Consider the following 25,093-nt stretch of genomic DNA (forward strand, 5'->3'; position numbering starts at 1 on the left):
CTAAACCATGACCCAAAAAAATTTTGATCCTTAATATGTTCTCAACTAATGGATCTGTACTCAAGAAAACTATAGCATACTACTCAGTAAAACGGAGTGTGTAAGAGCACAAAATTTCATACGAATAATCTGTTGTTTACTGTGGGAGTTAGAAGGGCCCCATTTCACAGCTAAACCATGACCCAAAAAAATTTTGATCCTTAATATCTTCTCAACTAATGGATCTGTACTCAAGAAAACTATAGCATACTACTCAGTAAAACGGAGTGTGTAAGAGCACAAAATTTCATACGAATAATCTGTTGTTTACTGTGGGAGTTAGAAGGGCCCCATTTCACAGCTAAACCATGACCCAAAAAAATTTTGATCCTTAATATCTTCTCAACTAATGGATCTGTACTCAAGAAAACTATAGCATACTACTCAGTAAAACGGAGTGTGTAAGAGCACAAAATTTCATACGAATAATCTGTTGTTTACTGTGGGAGTTAGAAGGGCCCCATTTCACAGCTAAACCATGACCCAAAAAAATTTTGATCCTTAATATCTTCTCAACTAATGGATCTGTACTCAAGAAAACTATAGCATACTACTCAGTAAAACGGAGTGTGTAAGAGCACAAAATTTCATACGAATAATCTGTTGTTTACTGTGGGAGTTAGAAGGGCCCCATTTCACAGCTAAACCATGACCCAAAAAAATTTTGATCCTTAATATGTTCTCAACTAATGGATCTGTACTCAAGAAAACTATAGCATACTACTCAGTAAAACGGAGTGTGTAAGAGCACAAAATTTCATACGAATAATCTGTTGTTTACTGTGGGAGTTAGAAAGGCCCCATTACACAGCTAAACCATGACCCAAAAAAATTTTGATCCTTAATATCTTCTCAACTAATGGATCTGTACTCAAGAAAACTATAGCATACTACTCAGTAAAACGGAGTGTGTAAGAGCACAAAATTTCATACGAATAATCTGTTGTTTACTGTGGTAGTTAGAAGGGCCCCATTTCACAGCTAAACCATGACCCAAAAAAATTTTGATCCTTAATATCTTCTCAACTAATGGATCTGTACTCAAGAAAACTATAGCATACTACTCAGTAAAACGGAGTGTGTAAGAGCACAAAATTTCATACGAATAATCTGTTGTTTACTGTGGGAGTTTGAAGGGCCCCATTTCACAGCTAAACCATGACCCAAAAAAATTTTGATCGTTAATATCTTCTCAACTAATGGATCTGTACTCAAGAAAACTATAGCATACTACTCAGTAAAACGGAGTGTGTAAGAGCACAAAATTTCATACGAATAATCTGTTGTTTACTGTGGGAGTTAGAAGGGCCCCATTTCACAGCTAAACCATGATCCAAAAAAATTTTGATCCTTAATATCTTCTCAACCAATGGATCTGTACTCAAGAAAACTATAGCATACTACTCAGTAAAACGGAGTGTGTAAGAGCACAAAATTTCATACGAATAATCTGTTGTTTACTGTGGGAGTTAGAAGGGCCCCATTTCACAGCTAAACCATGACCCAAAAAAATTTTGATCCTTAATATGTTCTCAACTAATGGATCTGTACTCAAGAAAACTATAGCATACTACTCAGTAAAACGGAGTGTGTAAGAGCACAAAATTTCATACGAATAATCTGTTGTTTACTGTGGGAGTTAGAAGGGCCCCATTTCACAGCTAAACCATGACCCAAAAAAATTTTGATCCTTAATATCTTCTCAACTAATGGATCTGTACTCAAGAAAACTATAGCATACTACTCAGTAAAACGGAGTGTGTAAGAGCACAAAATTTCATACGAATAATCTGTTGTTTACTGTGGGAGTTAGAAGGGCCCCATTTCACAGCTAAACCATGACCCAAAAAAATTTTGATCCTTAATATGTTCTCAACTAATGGATCTGTACTCAAGAAAACTATAGCATACTACTCAGTAAAACGGAGTGTGTAAGAGCACAAAATTTCATACGAATAATCTGTTGTTTACTGTGGGAGTTAGAAGGGCCCCATTTCACAGCTAAACCATGACCCAAAAAAATTTTGATCCTTAATATCTTCTCAACTAATGGATCTGTACTCAAGAAAACTATAGCATACTACTCAGTAAAACGGAGTGTGTAAGAGCACAAAATTTCATACGAATAATCTGTTGTTTACTGTGGAGTTAGAAGGGCCCCATTTCACAGCTAAACCATGACCCAAAAAAATTTTAACCCTCAATATCTTCTCAACTAATGGATCTGTACTCAAGAAAACTATAGCATACTACTCAGTAAAACGGAGTGTGTAAGAGCACAAAATTTCATACGAATAATCTGTTGTTTACTGTGGGAGTTAGAAGGGCCCCATTTCACAGCTAAACCATGACCCAAAAAAATTTTGATCCTTAATATCTTCTCAACTAATGGATCTGTACTCAAGAAAACTATAGCATACTACTCAGTAAAACGGAGTGTGTAAGAGCACAAAATTTCATACGAATAATCTGTTGTTTACTGTGGGAGTTAGAAGGGCCCCATTTCACAGCTAAACCATGACCCAAAAAAATTTTGATCCTTAATATCTTCTCAACTAATGGATCTGTACTCAAGAAAACTATAGCATACTACTCAGTAAAACGGAGTGTGTAAGAGCACAAAATTTCATACGAATAATCTGTTGTTTACTGTGGGAGTTAGAAGGGCCCCATTTCACAGCTAAACCATGACCCAAAAAAATTTTGATCCTTAATATCTTCTCAACTAATGGATCTGTACTCAAGAAAACTATAGCATACTACTCAGTAAAACGGAGTGTGTAAGAGCACAAAATTTCATACGAATAATCTGTTGTTTACTGTGGGAGTTAGAAGGGCCACATTTCACAGCTAAACCATGACCCAAAAAAATTTTGATCCTTAATATCTTCTCAACTAATGGATCTGTACTCAAGAAAACTATAGCATACTACTCAGTAAAACGGAGTGTGTATGAGCACAAAATTTCATACGAATAATCTGTTGTTTACTGTGGGAGTTAGAAGGGCCCCATTTCATAGCTAAACCATGACCCAAAAAAATTTTGATCCTTAATATCTTCTCAACTAATGGATCTGTACTCAAGAAAACTATAGCATACTACTCAGTAAAACGGAGTGTGTAAGAGCACAAAATTTCATACGAATAATCTGTTGTTTACTGTGGGAGTTAGAAGGGCCCCATTTCACAGCTAAACCATGACCCAAAAAAATTTTGATCCTTAATATCTTCTCAACTAATGGATCTGTACTCAAGAAAACTAGAGCATACTACTCAGTAAAACGGAGTGTGTAAGAGCACAAAATTTCATACGAATAATCTGCTGTTTACTGTGGGAGTTAGAAGGGCCCCATTTCACAGCTAAACCATGACCCAAATAAATTTTAACCTTCAATATCTTCTCAACTAATGGATCTGTACTCACGAAAACTATAGCATACTACTCAGTAAAATAGAGTGTATAAGAGCACAAAATTTCATACGAATAATCTGTTATTTACTGTGGGAAATATAAGGGCCGAATTTCACAGCAATACCATGACCCAAAAAAATTTTAACCTTCAATATCTTCTCAACTAATAGATCTGTACTCAAGAAAACTATAGCATACTACTCAGTAAAACGGAGTGTGTAAGAGCACAAAATTTCATACGAATAATCTGTTGTTTACTGTGGAGTTAGAAGGGCCCCATTTCACAGCTAAACCATGACCCAAATAAATTTTAACCCTCAATATCTTCTCAACTAATGGATCTGTACTCAAGAAAACTATAGCATACTACTCAGTAAAACGGAGTGTGTAAGAGCACAAAATTTCATACGAATAATCTGTTGTTTACTGTGGGAGTTAGAAGGGCCCCATTTCACAGCTAAACCATGACCCAAGAAAATTTTGATCCTTAATATCTTCTCAACTAATGGATCTGTACTCAAGAAAACTATAGCATACTACTCAGTAAAACGGAGTGTGTAAGAGCACAAAATTTCATACGAATAATCTGTTGTTTACTGTGGGAGTTAGAAGGGCCCCATTTCACAGCTAAACCATGACCCAAAAAAATTTTGATCCTTAATATCTTCTCAACTAATGGATCTGTACTCAAGAAAACTATAGCATACTACTCAGTAAAACGGAGTGTGTAAGAGCACAAAATTTCATACGAATAATCTGTTGTTTACTGTGGGAGTTAGAAGGGCCCCATTTCACAGCTAAACCATGACCCAAAAAAATTTAGATCCTTAATATCTTCTCAACTAATGGATCTGTACTCAAGAAAACTATAGCATACTACTCAGTAAAACGGAGTGTGTATGAGCACAAAATTTCATACGAATAATCTGTTGTTTACTGTGGGAGTTAGAAGGGCCTCATTTCATAGCTAAACCATGACCCAAAAAAATTTTGATCCTTAATATCTTCTCAACTAATGGATCTGTACTCAAGAAAACTATAGCATACTACTCAGTAAAACGGAGTGTGTAAGAGCACAAAATTTCATACGAATAATCTGTTGTTTACTGTGGGAGTTAGAAGGGCCCCATTTCACAGCTAAACCATGACCCAAAAAAATTTTGATCCTTAATATCTCCTCAACTAATGGATCTGTACTCAAGAAAACTATAGCATACTACTCAGTAAAACGGAGTGTGTAAGAGCACAAAATTTCATACGAATAATCTGCTGTTTACTGTGGGAGTTAGAAGGGCCCCATTTCACAGCTAAACCATGACCCAAAAAAATTTTGATCCTTAATATCTTCTCAACTAATGGATCTGTACTCAAGAAAACTATAGCATACTACTCAGTAAAACGGAGTGTGTAAGAGCACAAAATTTCATACGAATAATCTGTTGTTTACTGTGGAGTTAGAAGGGCCCCATTTCACAGCTAAACCATGACCCAAAAAAATTTTAACCCTCAATATCTTCTCAACTAATGGATCTGTACTCAAGAAAACTATAGCATACTACTCAGTAAAACGGAGTGTGTAAGAGCACAAAATTTCATACGAATAATCTGTTGTTTACTGTGGGAGTTAGAAGGGCCCCATTTCACAGCTAAACCATGACCCAAAAAAATTTTGATCCTTAATATCTTCTCAACTAATGGATCTGTACTCAAGAAAACTATAGCATACTACTCAGTAAAACGGAGTGTGTAAGAGCACAAAATTTCATACGAATAATCTGTTGTTTACTGTGGGAGTTAGAAGGGCCCCATTTCACAGCTAAACCATGACCCAAAAAAATTTTGATCCTTAATATCTTCTCAACTAATGGATCTGTACTCAAGAAAACTATAGCATACTACTCAGTAAAACGGAGTGTGTAAGAGCACAAAATTTCATACGAATAATCTGTTGTTTACTGTGGGAGTTAGAAGGGCCCCATTTCACAGCTAAACCATGACCCAAAAAAATTTTGATCCTTAATATCTTCTCAACTAATGGATCTGTACTCAAGAAAACTATAGCATACTACTCAGTAAAACGGAGTGTGTAAGAGCACAAAATTTCATACGAATAATCTGTTGTTTACTGTGGGAGTTAGAAGGGCCACATTTCACAGCTAAACCATGACCCAAAAAAATTTTGATCCTTAATATCTTCTCAACTAATGGATCTGTACTCAAGAAAACTATAGCATACTACTCAGTAAAACGGAGTGTGTATGAGCACAAAATTTCATACGAATAATCTGTTGTTTACTGTGGGAGTTAGAAGGGCCCCATTTCATAGCTAAACCATGACCCAAAAAAATTTTGATCCTTAATATCTTCTCAACTAATGGATCTGTACTCAAGAAAACTAGAGCATACTACTCAGTAAAACGGAGTGTGTAAGAGCACAAAATTTCATACGAATAATCTGCTGTTTACTGTGGGAGTTAGAAGGGCCCCATTTCACAGCTAAACCATGACCCAAATAAATTTTAACCTTCAATATCTTCTCAACTAATGGATCTGTACTCACGAAAACTATAGCATACTACTCAGTAAAATAGAGTGTATAAGAGCACAAAATTTCATACGAATAATCTGTTATTTACTGTGGGAAATATAAGGGCCGAATTTCACAGCAATACCATGACCCAAAAAAATTTTAACCTTCAATATCTTCTCAACTAATAGATCTGTACTCAAGAAAACTATAGCATACTACTCAGTAAAACGGAGTGTGTAAGAGCACAAAATTTCATACGAATAATCTGTTGTTTACTGTGGAGTTAGAAGGGCCCCATTTCACAGCTAAACCATGACCCAAATAAATTTTAACCCTCAATATCTTCTCAACTAATGGATCTGTACTCAAGAAAACTATAGCATACTACTCAGTAAAACGGAGTGTGTAAGAGCACAAAATTTCATACGAATAATCTGTTGTTTACTGTGGGAGTTAGAAGGGCCCCATTTCACAGCTAAACCATGACCCAAGAAAATTTTGATCCTTAATATCTTCTCAACTAATGGATCTGTACTCAAGAAAACTATAGCATACTACTCAGTAAAACGGAGTGTGTAAGAGCACAAAATTTCATACGAATAATCTGTTGTTTACTGTGGGAGTTAGAAGGGCCCCATTTCACAGCTAAACCATGACCCAAAAAAATTTTGATCCTTAATATCTTCTCAACTAATGGATCTGTACTCAAGAAAACTATAGCATACTACTCAGTAAAACGGAGTGTGTAAGAGCACAAAATTTCATACGAATAATCTGTTGTTTACTGTGGGAGTTAGAAGGGCCCCATTTCACAGCTAAACCATGACCCAAAAAAATTTTGATCCTTAATATCTTCTCAACTAATGGATCTGTACTCAAGAAAACTATAGCATACTACTCAGTAAAACGGAGTGTGTATGAGCACAAAATTTCATACGAATAATCTGTTGTTTACTGTGGGAGTTAGAAGGGCCTCATTTCATAGCTAAACCATGACCCAAAAAAATTTTGATCCTTAATATCTTCTCAACTAATGGATCTGTACTCAAGAAAACTATAGCATACTACTCAGTAAAACGGAGTGTGTAAGAGCACAAAATTTCATACGAATAATCTGTTGTTTACTGTGGGAGTTAGAAGGGCCCCATTTCACAGCTAAACCATGACCCAAAAAAATTTTGATCCTTAATATCTCCTCAACTAATGGATCTGTACTCAAGAAAACTATAGCATACTACTCAGTAAAACGGAGTGTGTAAGAGCACAAAATTTCATACGAATAATCTGCTGTTTACTGTGGGAGTTAGAAGGGCCCCATTTCACAGCTAAACCATGACCCAAATAAATTTTAACCCTCAATATCTTCTCAACTAATGGATCTGTACTCACGAAAACTATAGCATACTACTCAGTAAAATAGAGTGTATAAGAGCACAAAATTTCATACGAATAATCTGTTATTTACTGTGGGAAATATAAGGGCCGAATTTCACAGCAATACCATGACCCAAAAAAATTTTAACCTTCAATATCTTCTCAACTAATAGATCTGTACTCAAGAAAACTATAGCATACTACTCAGTAAAACGGAGTGTGTAAGAGCACAAAATTTCATACGAATAATCTGTTGTTTACTGTGGAGTTAGAAGGGCCCCATTTCACAGCTAAACCATGACCCAAAAAAATTTTGATCCTTAATATCTTGTCAACTAATGGATCTGTACTCAAGAAAACTATAGCATACTACTCAGTAAAACGGAGTGTGTAAGAGCACAAAATTTCATACGAATAATCTGTTGTTTACTGTGGGAGTTAGAAGGGCCCCATTTCACAGCTAAACCATGACCCAAAAAAATTTTGATCCTTAATATCTTCTCAACTAATGGATCTGTACTCATGAAAACTATAGCATACTACTCAGTAAAACGGAGTGTGTAAGAGCACAAAATTTAATACGAATAATCTGTTGTTTACTGTGGGAGTTAGAAGGGCCCCATTTCACAGCTAAACCATGACCCAAAAAAATTTTGATCCTTAATATCTTCTCAACTAATGGATCTGTACTCAAGAAAACTATAGCATACTACTCAGTAAAACGGAGTGTGTAAGAGCACAAAATTTCATACGAATAATCTGTTGTTTACTGTGAATGTTAGAAGGGCCCCATTTCACAGCTAAACCATGACCCAAAAAAATTTTGATCCTTAATATCTTCTCAACTAATGGATCTGTACTCAAGAAAACTATAGCATACTACTCAGTAAAACGGAGTGTGTAAGAGCACAAAATTTCATACGAATAATCTGTTGTTTACTGTGGGAGTTAGAAGGGCCCCATTTCACAGCTAAACCATGACCCAAATAAATTTTAACCCTCAATATCTTCTCAACTAATGGATCTGTACTCAAGAAAACTATAGCATACTACTCAGTAAAACGGAGTGTGTAAGAGCACAAAATTTCATACGAATAATCTGTTGTTTACTGTGGGAGTTAGAAGGGCCCCATTTCACAGCTAAACCATGACCCAAAAAAATTTTGATCCTTAATATCTCCTCAACTAATGGATCTGTACTCAAGAAAACTATAGCATACTACTCAGTAAAACGGAGTGTGTAAGAGCACAAAATTTCATACGAATAATCTGCTGTTTACTGTGGGAGTTAGAAGGGCCCCATTTCACAGTTAAACCATGACCCAAATAAATTTTAACCCTCAATATCTTCTCAACTAATGGATCTGTACTCACGAAAACTATAGCATACTACTCAGTAAAATAGAGTGTATAAGAGCACAAAATTTCATACGAATAATCTGTTATTTACTGTGGGAAATATAAGGGCCGAATTTCACAGCAATACCATGACCCAAAAAAATTTTAACCTTCAATATCTTCTCAACTAATAGATCTGTACTCAAGAAAACTATAGCATACTACTCAGTAAAACGGAGTGTGTAAGAGCACAAAATTTCATACGAATAATCTGTTGTTTACTGTGGAGTTAGAAGGGCCCCATTTCACAGCTAAACCATGACCCAAATAAATTTTAACCCTCAATATCTTCTCAACTAATGGATCTGTACTCAAGAAAACTATAGCATACTACTCAGTAAAACGGAGTGTGTAAGAGCACAAAATTTCATACGAATAATCTGTTGTTTACTGTGGGAGTTAGAAGGGCCCCATTTCACAGCTAAACCATGACCCAAAAAAATTTTGATCCTTAATATCTTCTCAACTAATGGATCTGTACTCAAGAAAACTATAGCATACTACTCAGTAAAACGGAGTGTGTAAGAGCACAAAATTTCATACGAATAATCTGTTGTTTACTGTGGGAGTTAGAAGGGCCCCATTTCACAGCTAAACCATGACCCAAAAAAATTTTGATCCTTAATATCTTGTCAACTAATGGATCTGTACTCAAGAAAACTATAGCATACTACTCAGTAAAGCGGAGTGTGTAAGAGCACAAAATTTCATACGAATAATCTGTTGTTTACTGTGGGAGTTAGAAGGGCCCCATTTCACAGCTAAACCATGACCCAAAAAAATTTTGATCCTTAATATCTTCTCAACTAATGGATCTGTACTCATGAAAACTATAGCATACTACTCAGTAAAACGGAGTGTGTAAGAGCACAAAATTTCATACGAATAATCTGTTGTTTACTGTGGGAGTTAGAAGGGCCCCATTTCACAGCTAAACCATGACCCAAAAAAATTTTGATCCTTAATATCTTCTCAACTAATGGATCTGTACTCAAGAAAACTATAGCATACTACTCAGTAAAACGGAGTGTGTAAGAGCACAAAATTTCATACGAATAATCTGTTGTTTACTGTGAATGTTAGAAGGGCCCCATTTCACAGCTAAACCATGACCCAAAAAAATTTTGATCCTTAATATCTTCTCAACTAATGGATCTGTACTCAAGAAAACTATAGCATACTACTCAGTAAAACGGAGTGTGTAAGAGCACAAAATTTCATACGAATAATCTGTTGTTTACTGTGGGAGTTAGAAGGGCCCCATTTCACAGCTAAACCATGACCCAAATAAATTTTAACCCTCAATATCTTCTCAACTAATGGATCTGTACTCACGAAAACTATAGCATACTCAGTAAAATAGAGTGTGTAAGAGCACAAAATTTCATACGAATAATCTGTTATTTACTGTGGGAAATATAAGGGCCGAATTTCACAGCAATACCATGACCCAAAAAACTTTTAACCTTCAATATCTTCTCAACTAATAGATCTGTACTCAAGAAAACTATAGCATACTACTCAGTAAAACGGAGTGTGTAAGAGCACAAAATTTCATACGAATAATCTGTTGTTTACTGTGGGAGTTAGAAGGGCCCCATTTCACAGCTAAACCATGACCCAAAAAAATTTTGATTCTTAATATCTTCTCAACTAATGGATCTGTACTCAAGAAAACTATAACATACTACTCAGTAAAACGGAGTGTGTAAGAGCACAAAATTTCATACGAATAATCTGTTGTTTACTGTGGGAGTTAGAAGGGCCCCATTTCACAGCTAAACCATGACCCAAATAAATTTTAACCCTCAATATCTTCTCAACTAATGGATCTGTACTCACGAAAACTATAGCATACTACTCAGTAAAATAGAGTGTGTAAGAGCACAAAATTTCATACGAATAATCTGTTATTTACTGTGGGAAATATAAGGGCCGAATTTCACAGCAATACCATGACCCAAAAAAATTTTAACCTTCAATATCTTCTCAACTAATAGATCTGTACTCAAGAAAACTATAGCATACTACTCAGTAAAACAAAGTGTGTAAGAGCACAAAATTTCATACGAATAATCTGTGGTTTACTGTGGGAGTTATAAGGGCCCCATTTCACAGCTAAACCATGACCCAAAAAAATTTTAACCTTCAATATCTTCTCAACTAATAGATCTGTACTCAAGAAAATTATAGCATACTACTCAGTAAAACAAAGTTTGTAAGAGCACAAAATTTCATACGAATAATCTGTTGTTTACTGTGGGAGTTAGAAGGGCCCCATTTCACAGCTAAACCATGACCCAAAAAAATTTTGATCCTTAATATGTTCTCAACTAATGGATCTGTACTCAAGAAAACTATAGCATACTACTCAGTAAAACGGAGTGTGTAAGAGCACAAAATTTCATACGAATAATCTGTTGTTTACTGTGGGAGTTAGAAAGGCCCCATTACACAGCTAAACCATGACCCAAAAAAATTTTGATCCTTAATATCTTCTCAACTAATGGATCTGTACTCAAGAAAACTATAGCATACTACTCAGTAAAACGGAGTGTGTAAGAGCACAAAATTTCATACGAATAATCTGTTGTTTACTGTGGGAGTTAGAAGGGCCCCATTTCACAGCTAAACCATGACCCAAAAAAATTTTGATCCTTAATATCTTCTCAACTAATGGATCTGTACTCAAGAAAACTATAGCATACTACTCAGTAAAACGGAGTGTGTAAGAGCACAAAATTTCATACGAATAATCTGTTGTTTACTGTGGGAGTTTGAAGGGCCCCATTTCACAGCTAAACCATGACCCAAAAAAATTTTGATCCTTAATATCTTCTCAACTAATGGATCTGTACTCAAGAAAACTATAGCATACTACTCAGTAAAACGGAGTGTGTAAGAGCAGAAAATTTCATACGAATAATCTGTTGTTTACTGTGGGAGTTAGAAGGGCCCCATTTCACAGCTAAACCATGACCCAAAAAAATTTTGATCCTTAATATGTTCTCAACTAATGGATCTGTACTCAAGAAAACTATAGCTTACTACTCAGTAAAACGGAGTGTGTAAGAGCACAAAATTTCATACGAATAATCTGTTGTTTACTGTGGGAGTTAGAAGGGCCCCATTTCACAGCTAAACCATGACCCAAAAAAATTTTGATCCTTAATATCTTCTCAACTAATGGATCTGTACTCAAGAAAACTATAGCATACTACTCAGTAAAACGGAGTGTGTAAGAGCACAAAATTTCATACGAATAATCTGTTGTTTACTTTGGTAGTTAGAAGTGCCCCATTTCACAGCTAAACCATGACCCAAAAAAATTTTGATCCTTAATATCTTCTCAACTAATGGATCTGTACTCAAGAAAACTATAGCATACTACTCAGTAAAACGGAGTGTGTAAGAGCACAAAATTTCATACGAATAATCTGCTGTTTACTGTGGGAGTTAGAAGGGCCCCATTTCACAGCTAAACCATGACCCAAAAAAATTTTGATCCTTAATATGTTCTCAACTAATGGATCTGTACTCAAGAAAACTATAGCATACTACTCAGTAAAACGGAGTGTGTAAGAGCACAAAATTTCATACGAATAATCTGTTGTTTACTGTGGGAGTTAGAAGGGCCCCATTTCACAGCTAAACCATGACCCAAAAAAATTTTGATCCTTAATATCTTCTCAACTAATGGATCTGTACTCAAGAAAACTATAGCATACTACTCAGTAAAACGGAGTGTGTAAGAGCACAAAATTTCATACGAATAATCTGTTGTTTACTGTGGGAGTTAGAAGGGCCCCATTTCACAGCTAAACCATGACCCAAAAAAATTTTGATCCTTAATATCTTCTCAACTAATGGATCTGTACTCAAGAAAACTATAGCATACTACTCAGTAAAACGGAGTGTGTAAGAGCACAAAATTTCATACGAATAATCTGTTGTTTACTGTGGAGTTAGAAGGGCCCCATTTCACAGCTAAACCATGACCCAAAAAAATTTTAACCCTCAATATCTTCTCAACTAATGGATCTGTACTCAAGAAAACTATAGCATACTACTCAGTAAAACGGAGTGTGTAAGAGCACAAAATTTCATACGAATAATCTGTTGTTTACTGTGGGAGTTAGAAGGGCCCCATTTCACAGCTAAACCATGACCCAAAAAAATTTTGATCCTTAATATCTTCTCAACTAATGGATCTGTACTCAAGAAAACTATAGCATACTACTCAGTAAAACGGAGTGTGTAAGAGCACAAAATTTCATACGAATAATCTGTTGTTTACTGTGGGAGTTAGAAGGGCCCCATTTCACAGCTAAACCATGACCCAAAAAAATTTTGATCCTTAATATCTTCTCAACTAATGGATCTGTACTCAAGAAAACTATAGCATACTACTCAGTAAAACGGAGTGTGTAAGAGCACAAAATTTCATACGAATAATCTGTTGTTTACTGTGGGAGTTAGAAGGGCCCCATTTCACAGCTAAACCATGACCCAAAAAAATTTTGATCCTTAATATCTTCTCAACTAATGGATCTGTACTCAAGAAAACTATAGCATACTACTCAGTAAAACGGAGTGTGTAAGAGCACAAAATTTCATACGAATAATCTGTTGTTTACTGTGGGAGTTAGAAGGGCCCCATTTCACAGCTAAACCATGACCCAAAAAAATTTTGATCCTTAATATCTTCTCAACTAATGGATCTGTACTCATGAAAACTATAGCATACTACTCAGTAAAACGGAGTGTGTATGAGCACAAAATTTCATACGAATAATCTGTTGTTTACTGTGGGAGTTAGAAGGGCCCCATTTCATAGCTAAACCATGACCCAAAAAAATTTTGATCCTTAATATCTTCTCAACTAATGGATCTGTACTCAAGAAAACTATAGCATACTACTCAGTAAAACGGAGTGTGTAAGAGCACAAAATTTCATACGAATAATCTGTTGTTTACTGTGGGAGTTAGAAGGGCCCCATTTCACAGCTAAACCATGACCCAAAAAAATTTTGATCCTTAATATCTTCTCAACTAATGGATCTGTACTCAAGAAAACTAGAGCATACTACTCAGTAAAACGGAGTGTGTAAGAGCACAAAATTTCATACGAATAATCTGCTGTTTACTGTGGGAGTTAGAAGGGCCCCATTTCACAGCTAAACCATGACCCAAATAAATTTTAACCTTCAATATCTTCTCAACTAATGGATCTGTACTCACGAAAACTATAGCATACTACTCAGTAAAATAGAGTGTATAAGAGCACAAAATTTCATACGAATAATCTGTTATTTACTGTGGGAAATATAAGGGCCGAATTTCACAGCAATACCATGACCCAAAAAAATTTTAACCTTCAATATCTTCTCAACTAATAGATCTGTTCAAGAAAACTATAGCATACTACTCAGTAAAACGGAGTGTGTAAGAGCACAAAATTTCATACGAATAATCTGTTGTTTACTGTGGAGTTAGAAGGGCCCCATTTCACAGCTAAACCATGACCCAAATAAATTTTAACCCTCAATATCTTCTCAACTAATGGATCTGTACTCAAGAAAACTATAGCATACTACTCAGTAAAACGGAGTGTGTAAGAGCACAAAATTTCATACGAATAATCTGTTGTTTACTGTGGGAGTTAGAAGGGCCCCATTTCACAGCTAAACCATGACCCAAGAAAATTTTGATCCTTAATATCTTCTCAACTAATGGATCTGTACTCAAGAAAACTATAGCATACTACTCAGTAAAACGGAGTGTGTAAGAGCACAAAATTTCATACGAATAATCTGTTGTTTACTGTGGGAGTTAGAAGGGCCACATTTCACAGCTAAACCATGACCCAAAAAAATTTTGATCCTTAATATCTTCTCAACTAATGGATCTGTACTCAAGAAAACTATAGCATACTACTCAGTAAAACGGAGTGTGTAAGAGCACAAAATTTCATACGAATAATCTGTTGTTTACTGTGGGAGTTAGAAGGGCCCCATTTCACAGCTAAACCATGACCCAAAAAAATTTTGATCCTTAATATCTTCTCAACTAATGGATCTGTACTCAAGAAAACTATAGCATACTACTCAGTAAAACGGAGTGTGTATGAGCACAAAATTTCATACGAATAATCTGTTGTTTACTGTGGGAGTTAGAAGGGCCTCATTTCATAGCTAAACCATGACCCAAAAAAATTTTGATCCTTAATATCTTCTCAACTAATGGATCTGTACTCAAGAAAACTATAGCATACTACTCAGTAAAACGGAGTGTGTAAGAGCACAAAATTTCATACGAATAATCTGTTGTTTACTGTGGGAGTTAGAAGGGCCCCATTTCTCAGCTAAACCATGACCCAAAAAAATTTTGATCCTTAATATCTCCTCAACTAATGGATCTGTACTCAAGAAAACTATAGCATACTACTCAGTAAAACGGAGTGTGTAAGAGCACAAAATTTCATACGAATAATCTGCTGTTTACTGTGGGAGTTAGAAGGGCCCCATTTCACAGCTAAACCATGACCCAAATAAATTTTAACCCTCAATATCTTCTCAACTAATGGATCTGTACTCACGAAAACTATAGCATACTACTCAGTAAAATAGAGTGTATAAGAGCACAAAATTTCATACGAATAATCTGTTATTTACTGTGGGAAATATAAGGGCCGAATTTCACAGCAATACCATGACCCAAAAAAATTTTAACCTTCAATATCTTCTCGACTAATAGATCTGTACTCAAGAAAACTATAGCATACTACTCAGTAAAACGGAGTGTGTAAGAGCACAAAATTTCATACGAATAATCTGTTGTTTACTGTGGAGTTAGAAGGGCCCCATTTCACAGCTAAACCATGACCCAAATAAATTTTAACCCTCAATATCTTCTCAACTAATGGATCTGTACTCAAGAAAACTATAGCATACTACTCAGTAAAACGGAGTGTGTAAGAGCACAAAATTTCATACGAATAATCTGTTGTTTACTGTGGGAGTTAGAAGGGCCCCATTTCACAGCTAAACCATGACCCAAAAAAATTTTGATCCTTAATATCTTCTCAACTAATGGATCTGTACTCAAGAAAACTATAGCATACTACTCAGTAAAACGGAGTGTGTAAGAGCACAAAATTTCATACGAATAATCTGTTGTTTACTGTGGGAGTTAGAAGGGCCCCATTTCACAGCTAAACCATGACCCAAAAAAATTTTGATCCTTAATATCTTGTCAACTAATGGATCTGTACTCAAGAAAACTATAGCATACTACTCAGTAAAACGGAGTGTGTAAGAGCACAAAATTTCATACGAATAATCTGTTGTTTACTGTGGGAGTTAGAAGGGCCCCATTTCACAGCTAAACCATGACCCAAAAAAATTTTGATCCTTAATATCTTCTCAACTAATGGATCTGTACTCATGAAAACTATAGCATACTACTCAGTAAAACGGAGTGTGTAAGAGCACAAAATTTCATACGAATAATCTGTTGTTTACTGTGGGAGTTAGAAGGGCCCCATTTCACAGCTAAACCATGACCCAAAAAAATTTTGATCCTTAATATCTTCTCAACGAATGGATCTGTACTCAAGAAAACTATAGCATACTACTCAGTAAAACGGAGTGTGTAAGAGCACAAAATTTCATACGAATAATCTGTTGTTTACTGTGAATGTTAGAAGGGCCCCATTTCACAGCTAAACCATGACCCAAAAAAATTTTGATCCTTAATATCTTCTCAACTAATGGATCTGTACTCAAGAAAACTATAGCATACTACTCAGTAAAACGGAGTGTGTAAGAGCACAAAATTTCATACGAATAATCTGTTGTTTACTGTGGGAGTTAGAAGGGCCCCATTTCACAGCTAAACCATGACCCAAATAAATTTTAACCCTCAATATCTTCTCAACTAATGGATCTGTACTCAAGAAAACTATAGCATACTACTCAGTAAAACGGAGTGTGTAAGAGCACAAAATTTCATACGAATAATCTGTTGTTTACTGTGGGAGTTAGAAGGGCCCCATTTCACAGCTAAACCATGACCCAAAAAAATTTTGATCCTTAATATCTCCTCAACTAATGGATCTGTACTCAAGAATACTATAGCATACTACTCAGTAAAACGGAGTGTGTAAGAGCACAAAATTTCATACGAATAATCTGCTGTTTACTGTGGGAGTTAGAAGGGCCCCATTTCACAGCTAAACCATGACCCAAATAAATTTTAACCCTCAATATCTTCTCAACTAATGGATCTGTACTCACGAAAACTATAGCATACTACTCAGTAAAATAGAGTGTATAAGAGCACAAAATTTCATACGAATAATCTGTTATTTACTGTGGGAAATATAAGGGCCGAATTTCACAGCAATACCATGACCCAAAAAAATTTTAACCTTCAATATCTTCTCAACTAATAGATCTGTACTCAAGAAAACTATAGCATACTACTCAGTAAAACGGAGTGTGTAAGAGCACAAAATTTCATACGAATAATCTGTTGTTTACTGTGGAGTTAGAAGGGCCCCATTTCACAGCTAAACCATGACCCAAATAAATTTTAACCCTCAATATCTTCTCAACTAATGGATCTGTACTCAAGAAAACTATAGCATACTACTCAGTAAAACGGAGTGTGTAAGAGCACAAAATTTCATACGAATAATCTGTTGTTTACTGTGGGAGTTAGAAGGGCCCCATTTCACAGCTAAACCATGACCCAAAAAAATTTTGATCCTTAATATCTTCTCAACTAATGGATCTGTACTCAAGAAAACTATAGCATACTACTCAGTAAAACGGAGTGTGTAAGAGCACAAAATTTCATACGAATAATCTGTTGTTTACTGTGGGAGTTAGAAGGGCCCCATTTCACAGCTAAACCATGACCCAAAAAAATTTTGATCCTTAATATCTTGTCAACTAATGGATCTGTACTCAAGAAAACTATAGCATACTACTCAGTAAAACGGAGTGTGTAAGAGCACAAAATTTCATACGAATAATCTGTTGTTTACTGTGGGAGTTAGAAGGGCCCCATTTCACAGCTAAACCATGACCCAAAAAAATTTTGATCCTTATTATCTTCTCAACTAATGGATCTGTAGTCATGAAAACTATAGCATACTACTCAGTAAAACGGAGTGTGTAAGAGCACAAAATTTCATACGAATAATCTGTTGTTTACTGTGGGAGTTAGAAGGGCCCCATTTCACAGCTAAACCATGACCCAAAAAAATTTTGATCCTTAATATCTTCTCAACTAATGGATCTGTACTCAAGAAAACTATAGCATACTACTCAGTAAAACGGAGTGTGTAAGAGCACAAAATTTCATACGAATAATCTGTTGTTTACTGTGAATGTTAGAAGGGCCCCATTTCACAGCTAAACCATGACCCAAAAAAATTTTGATCCTTAATATCTTCTCAACTAATGGATCTGTACTCAAGAAAACTATAGCATACTACTCAGTAAAACGGAGTGTGTAAGAGCACAAAATTTCATACGAATAATCTGTTGTTTACTGTGGGAGTTAGAAGGGCCCCATTTCACAGCTAAACCATGACCCAAATAAATTTTAACCCTCAATATCTTCTCAACTAATGGATCTGTACTCACGAAAACTATAGCATACTACTCAGTAAAATAGAGTGTGTAAGAGCACAAAATTTCATACGAATAATCTGTTATTTATTGTGGGAAATATAAGGGCCGAATTTCACAGCAATACCATGACCCAAAAAACTTTTAACCTTCAATATCTTCTCAACTAATAGATCTGTACTCAAGAAAACTATAGCATACTACTCAGTAAAACGGAGTGTGTAAGAGCACAAAATTTCATACGAATAATCTGTTGTTTACTGTGGGAGTTAGAAGGGCCCCATTTCACAGCTAAACCATGACCCAAAAAAATTTTGATTCTTAATATCTTCTCAACTAATGGATCTGTACTCAAGAAAACTATAGCATACTACTCAGTAAAACGGAGTGTGTAAGAGCACAAAATTTCATACGAATAATCTGTTGTTTACTGTGGGAGTTAGAAGGGCCGAATTTCACAGCAATACCATGACCCAAAAAAATTTTAACCTTCAATATCTTCTCAACTAATAGATCTGTACTCAAGAAAACTATAGCATACTACTCAGTAAAACAAAGTGTGTAAGAGCACAAAATTTCATACGAATAATCTGTGGTTTACTGTGGGAGTTATAAGGGCCCCATTTCACAGCTAAACCATGACCCAAAAAAATTTTAACCTTCAATATCTTCTCAACTAATAGATCTGTACTCAAGAAAATTATAGCATACTACTCAGTAAAACAAAGTTTGTAAGAGCACAAAATTTCATACGAATAATCTGTTGTTTACTGTGGGAGTTATAAGGGCCCCGTTTCACAGCTGAACCATGACCCAAAAAAATTTTAACCCTCAATATCTTCTCAACTAATGGATCTGTACTCAAGAAAACTATAGCATACTACTCAGTAAAACAGAGTGTGTACCAGCACAAAATTTCATACGAATAATCTGTTATTTACTGTGGGAATTAAAAGGGCCCAATTTCACAGCAAAACCATGACCAAAAAAAATTTCAACTCTGTATATCTTCTCAACTAATGGATCTGTACTCAAGAAAACTATAGCATACTACTCAGTAAAATGGAGTGTGTAAGAGCACAAAATTTAATACGAATAATCTGTTGTTTACTGTGGGAGTTATAAGGGCTCCATTTCACAGCTGAACCATGACCCAAGAAAATTTTAACCCTCAATATCTTCTCAACTAATGGATCTGTACTCATGAAAACTATAGCATACTACTCAGTAAAACAGAGTGTGTACCAGCACAAAATTTCATACAAATAATCTGTAGTTTACTGTGGGAATTATAAGGGCCCCATTTCTCAGCAAAACCATGACCCAAAAAAATTGCAACTCTCAATAACTTCTCAGCTAATGGATCTGTACTCAAGAAAACTATAGCATACTACTCAGTAAAGCAGAGTGTGTATGAGCACAAAATTTCATACGAATAATCTGTTGTTTACTGTGGGAGTTATAAGGGCCCCATTTCAGAGCTAAACCATGACCCAAAAAAATTTTAATCCTCAATATCTTCTGAAGTAATGGATCTGTATCCAAGGAAACTACAGCATATAACTTATAACTCAGTATTGTGTAGTATTTAAGTGAACAAATTTTCATGCCAATAATGTGTTGTTTACTGCGGGCGGTAGTTGTAGGTCAAGGAACATCAATTAGTAAAGCTGCTATAATGCACCCATTCGCTGGAGTTACCCTACTGTACAAAGTGAAAGGTAAATCTACGGTCAGCAGACGAATCGAGCCATGTACAGTACTCTCCTCTGCTGAAGAGGAATTTTTTTAGTTTTGTGGATTACGTCCGTTGCCAGAGCTGGGTTTCCCATCACTAAAAGCCATCTACTGATGAGTGTGTGGCAACTTATTAAAAAACTAGATATAGCGAACCCTTTTAATAATAACCTACCAGGTAAATCTTGGTAGAAAGCATTCCGGATCCGTCATCCTATCATTACAGAAGGATAAGCGAACTGTTTCTTGAGCCAATGTAACCAATACTAGTTTGAACGTTTTGTATAATGAAGTTTCTCGATAATTGAATGACGCAGATGCTCTAGAAAGTTTGAACGAACTTAAAACTCTCCGGTAGGATAGTTGAATAAGGGTTGATCGTCAATAACTGCATGAAAAAGCGTAATGTTGAAAAATATTACATTATTTAGGTAGGCCAGTTTAAAAACCGATTGTTATTAATTATGAATAAGACTGATTTTTTTGTTAAAACGATTCCTCTTTTTTTTTTGTGATGGTGCGGATTTCAGCCTCGTCAAATTCGATGATAGGTGGGGGTAGAATGGTGCTGATGGGTATGGCTTACAGCTTCTTTGAACCCTATGATTACCCGGTCAGATTTGGAGGTGTTTGGATCTGGCACAATATAGGTGCGCCAGAACCTCCATTTCCCCTCTACTTACAATTTATTTATAGATAGATTAAGCTATAGTTTAAAATTAGCTCATGAACGACTTTGGCAATGAATAAAAAGAATGATAACTTATCTGTAACTTACGTTTTATAGACACCAATTACGAGTTTGTTATTTGAACATAAATAATGAATAATATTTTCAAAAGGAAATGAGCCGATAAACATTCCATTCTGAAATAATATTTTTCGACTTAATTAAACATTTTAATAATGTGTAATATGTCTATTCTCGACAAAAACAAAAAAAACAAAAAAATACTTTTCATTTGTCGGTTAGTAATTTTAATTTACATAAATATAATGCCTGGTTACCTAGGCCTGGCTTCTTCCTTGCCCCTCCTGTAAGGGTGGGGAGACAGCTTTCAGAACGGTATAGTCACGATTTCAATATAAAAAATAAAACGGAAGCATTGAAAATCGATTGAAAGCTGTCATAGCGCAGGTTTTAGTTAATTATTTGTTATAAAGCGAATGTGGGTGTCGTTTCCTTTGTGAGGAGTTACTACAATTTGAAACAAAACGTTCATCTAAGGTTTCCACAATTAGATACCCTCGTAACTTTTATTTACGGTTCACCTATCACCTTTATATAAATACATATGTTTTGTAACTAACTAGTATCTATGACAGCCTTTTGTAAAACTATAATTTATTTAATTTTTATCGACTAAGTAGTAAAGTGGAAAGTTCTTTAATGAATTTTAGTAGTTTTTGATCATTTTTGACGTCAAACTACTATTTAGTATTAATTGTAAGTTTCAAAAAAAATTTAATGACGTAAACAGCGGTACAAAAAAAAGTCATGTGAGTGTTCCTCCATACTCAAGAAATAAATTGAAGATGATGTAAGATGATGGCTTCTGCAACTGCTTTAAAATCCATAAAATTATCTATCAATTTCTTAAATATTTATATTTAAATTAGACCCAAAAGCTGCTCACATTTCTCATTCTAAATTATTAATTTCGGACCCCAGTGATCTAACGAAATATATTAAGCAACTTAATCAGAATGTTTTTCTAAATTAATTGTAACTGCTTTCGTTAAACTGAATTATTCACTTCTTTAGAGTTTTAACAAGATATTTAGAAGGTTTAAATAATAAAGTTTTACATAATGCGGATGAAATCAATGATAGATTTTAGATTCATACAAGAAATGGTTAAATTTTGTTTAATTTATAGCATAATAAATCATGATCAATCAATTAAAATGAATTATTGATTTATTTAAATATTCTATTTATATTAATGATAAAGGCTATGACGTAAATCATTCAGTATTCAATGGCTATTAACCGTCAGTATTTATAATAATTGATAAGCCGAACCACCGTTTTTGGGAACTCACAGTATATTCCATTCTCTGGCGAGAATGTAATGATCCGAACAGAATCGATGCATTCTATTTTGTAGATTTATTTCTATTAGTAAATAATAAATAATTAGCTCTAATACGCGTAAATAATTAAAAAGCAGATGAAAATCGAGAGATAGGTATTTTAAATCGAATTTTGTAATCCCCATTTCATTGGAATTCATTAATAGTCTACAAAAAAATTTTAATTACAAAACTAGTCTTATAACACTTGATCTTGTATTAAGTAATTAGTCTCTTTAGTAAGGAATATTTGACAAAAAGTTTCTTTATGGCGGTTTTCTGACTATTTTATCTGTTTATGGCTTTGTCTTTATTTGTTTAATGAGATATAAATTAAATTTTTAATTGATTCTGTCTTGAAACTAAATTGAAACCGATGTACAGTAACGCAAGTAAGTTAATTGAAGTAATTGAGTTAATGAAATCAAGTCAAAGTTTGATAAGCAGTTTTTATAGTCTAAAAAGTATTTTGAAAAGTCTGTTCAAAACTTGACGAAATTAGATTTTAGTGGAGTATATGGGTTTGCAGGTTATTGTCTTGTCAATGTGCAGATCGCAATTTCTTGTTAATGTTAATAAACTTTTTGCGGTAAAGATGTTTTGAATAAGATTTATAGTTACACCAATCTTGTTACTTTTTTTTAAACTGAAATTCAAAGAGATTGAGGAACGATTTTACATTTGTTAGCGCCAACTCCTAACAAGACGACGTTTGTGAGTGTCCTTCTTACTTGTGGAAGAAGTAAGATCAGTGATCGAGTGTGATAGGAAATAAAACTTACAATTTTAGTACTGTCAGTGTTAAATGCCGTAACTCAGTGGGTGGCAGAGGTCGCGCCTTCTTCAGCGTCTTCCCGTCTAGTGCGCCTCTCAAGTAAGTAACGGTACTATTTCTACTTTACCTGCTTTACCATCCATCCAGTACACTGCTTCAGTTGTCATTCCACCACTTACCGTTCCATACAGGATAGCAAGTCTGGAATGAATCGCAACACTTATTGCAACAATGCAAATTACTGCTATGGAAATCGTAAATTTGACCAAATATTTTGTTAATCTAAAACACCAAATTGGAAGGAACTCTTTTTGGGCTTAAGCAAAATTATAAATTAACTGAAATCCGGAATTCCACCTATTGAGGACATATGTATTTATCTCCAACAATTATTTGCTCATGAGGTTATAGGCTTTGGATTTTATTTAATGGTTAATGTGAGAAATTTGTAGTAAAGTATGTTTGATAGTTGCCTCCGTCTACCACACCTAAGTTGGTAGTTTGGACTTGAAAGGATCCTGAAAAATTACTTTACTTTTTTACTGATGCAGAATCATGCTCCAATATCACAATCCACCAGAAACTAACTTAAACGACTTTTTCCAGTGTTTTTAGATTTTGTCCTCCAAAAAAAATCTCACGTGATTTGATAAAAACTTCGTCGAGTAATTGTAAACATGTAAATCTACTTTAATCTACTAAAAAGAAGGTGGTTATAATCCATCTTAAGTACAACTTTTGGGTAATATATGGTCCTGTCTCTTGAGTAAGAGTTAAAATGAGTATCTAACATAATGTTTGAAGATAATTCTTCACTTAGAAATACATTTTTATTCAATGGATGATATCTATTTTGATTGCCTCGATGAAGGCTTATTTCTAAAGTTAAAAGAAAGGGTAATAAACCAATTAAAGATAACAGAATAGATAATTTAATTTTATTAATTTTACCACATTGTTTCTGTATAAAAGTTAGAATTGTTTACTCCCAAAATTTTGCAAGAAAATGTAACTGTTATAATGTTGATATCTTTATAATATGTATTATAATATTAATAACTGTTAATAATATGTAACTGTTATAATGTTGATATCTTTATAATATCTATTATAATATTAATAACTGTTAATAATGTGTAACTGTTGTTTTTAAAAGAGACCTTTCCAAGAGGTTGTAATTAAAGAGAATACATTCGTTTAGCATGAATAATGTCTGCAGTATTATTTCATTTAAGCCAATCCTAACGATTATTTCACCAGTTCTATGATTAGGTTACATCTTATTATGTGAAATAAATCTATTTCCTTTATTTCAAACAATAATAATTACAGATCTAATTCATGTTACCGTTGATTATTCACCTGGCCACAGATTGAAAGTGTGAAAGTCAACTATTTTGTAAAGAGATAAAAAGATAAAATATATTTTTACAACAAAACAGGATTGCCTACAAAATTGTCTAATACAATAAATTAAAGTCCTTATTAACTTATGTCACTTTTCAAAACGCTCAATTTGAAAGCTAAGTTAAATATTAATACATATTATAAAGATATCAACATTAGACAGACTATATTAAGTATATATAAACTTATATATTATAAACATATATATATTTTTTTTTACCTGGAACTAGGTATTTTATTTGTGTTTAACAGTGGAGCAATTTTTACGTTAACACCATTTTTTACGCTTTTAGCATTGTGCTATTGCTTATTCTTTCTTCTTTTAACCGGACAGTACAAATAACTTTTTTATCGGTTTATAAAAGATACTATTTCGCATAAATTTTATGTTAATATGTTGCTAAGAATCTAAATTTTTTACACCTAAATTTGTTATTTAGGTAGTCTTGCTTATTTTTTCTTTTGGTGCTACATTTTTTTTTTAAATTTTTTATATATTTTATTTGTCGGTATCTTTTCATTCGATTATTATTTATAATCGATATAAATGACTGGAGAGTTCATTTTATATGAAAGTATGACTTTATTAAACAAATTCTAAGTTGACTAGAACTGCCTTGTACACATATTTTGTTGAAAGATGACAGAAATTATCAAGTTCTTGGTCTTTTGAAAGCCACTCTAGATTTCCTACCAGCACAGCT

At 34.3% G+C, this 25,093-nt stretch overlaps 1 protein-coding gene across 3 annotated transcripts in view; it reads right to left on the minus strand.

The window, feature by feature from the left end:
- The window catches only part of LOC141453131 (uncharacterized), a 43,301-nt gene extending 18,531 nt beyond the window's left edge, over nt 1–24,770 (minus strand). Inside the window, exons 1-3 of one of the 3 annotated variants that reach the window (XM_074125901.1) lie at nt 24,610–24,770; nt 22,990–23,183; nt 20,910–20,998 (exon numbers count right to left, since the gene is read on the minus strand). In XM_074125901.1, coding sequence (XP_073982002.1) covers nt 20,910–20,992 — 83 coding nt within the window. In that variant the 5' untranslated portion in view covers nt 20,993–20,998; nt 22,990–23,183; nt 24,610–24,770. Of the gene's footprint in view, nt 1–20,909; nt 20,999–22,989; nt 23,202–24,609 lie in introns of those variants that run through there. The other 2 variants (XM_074125903.1, XM_074125902.1) reach the window with 2 other exon arrangements.
- Nucleotides 24,771–25,093: the final 323 nt, after the last annotated feature.

The sequence above is a fragment of the Rhodnius prolixus genome, unplaced genomic scaffold (genome assembly GCF_049639745.1).
Source record: "Rhodnius prolixus isolate KJV_2025 unplaced genomic scaffold, Rpr scaffold_3, whole genome shotgun sequence".
NCBI classification, from domain to species: domain Eukaryota; kingdom Metazoa; phylum Arthropoda; class Insecta; order Hemiptera; family Reduviidae; genus Rhodnius; species Rhodnius prolixus.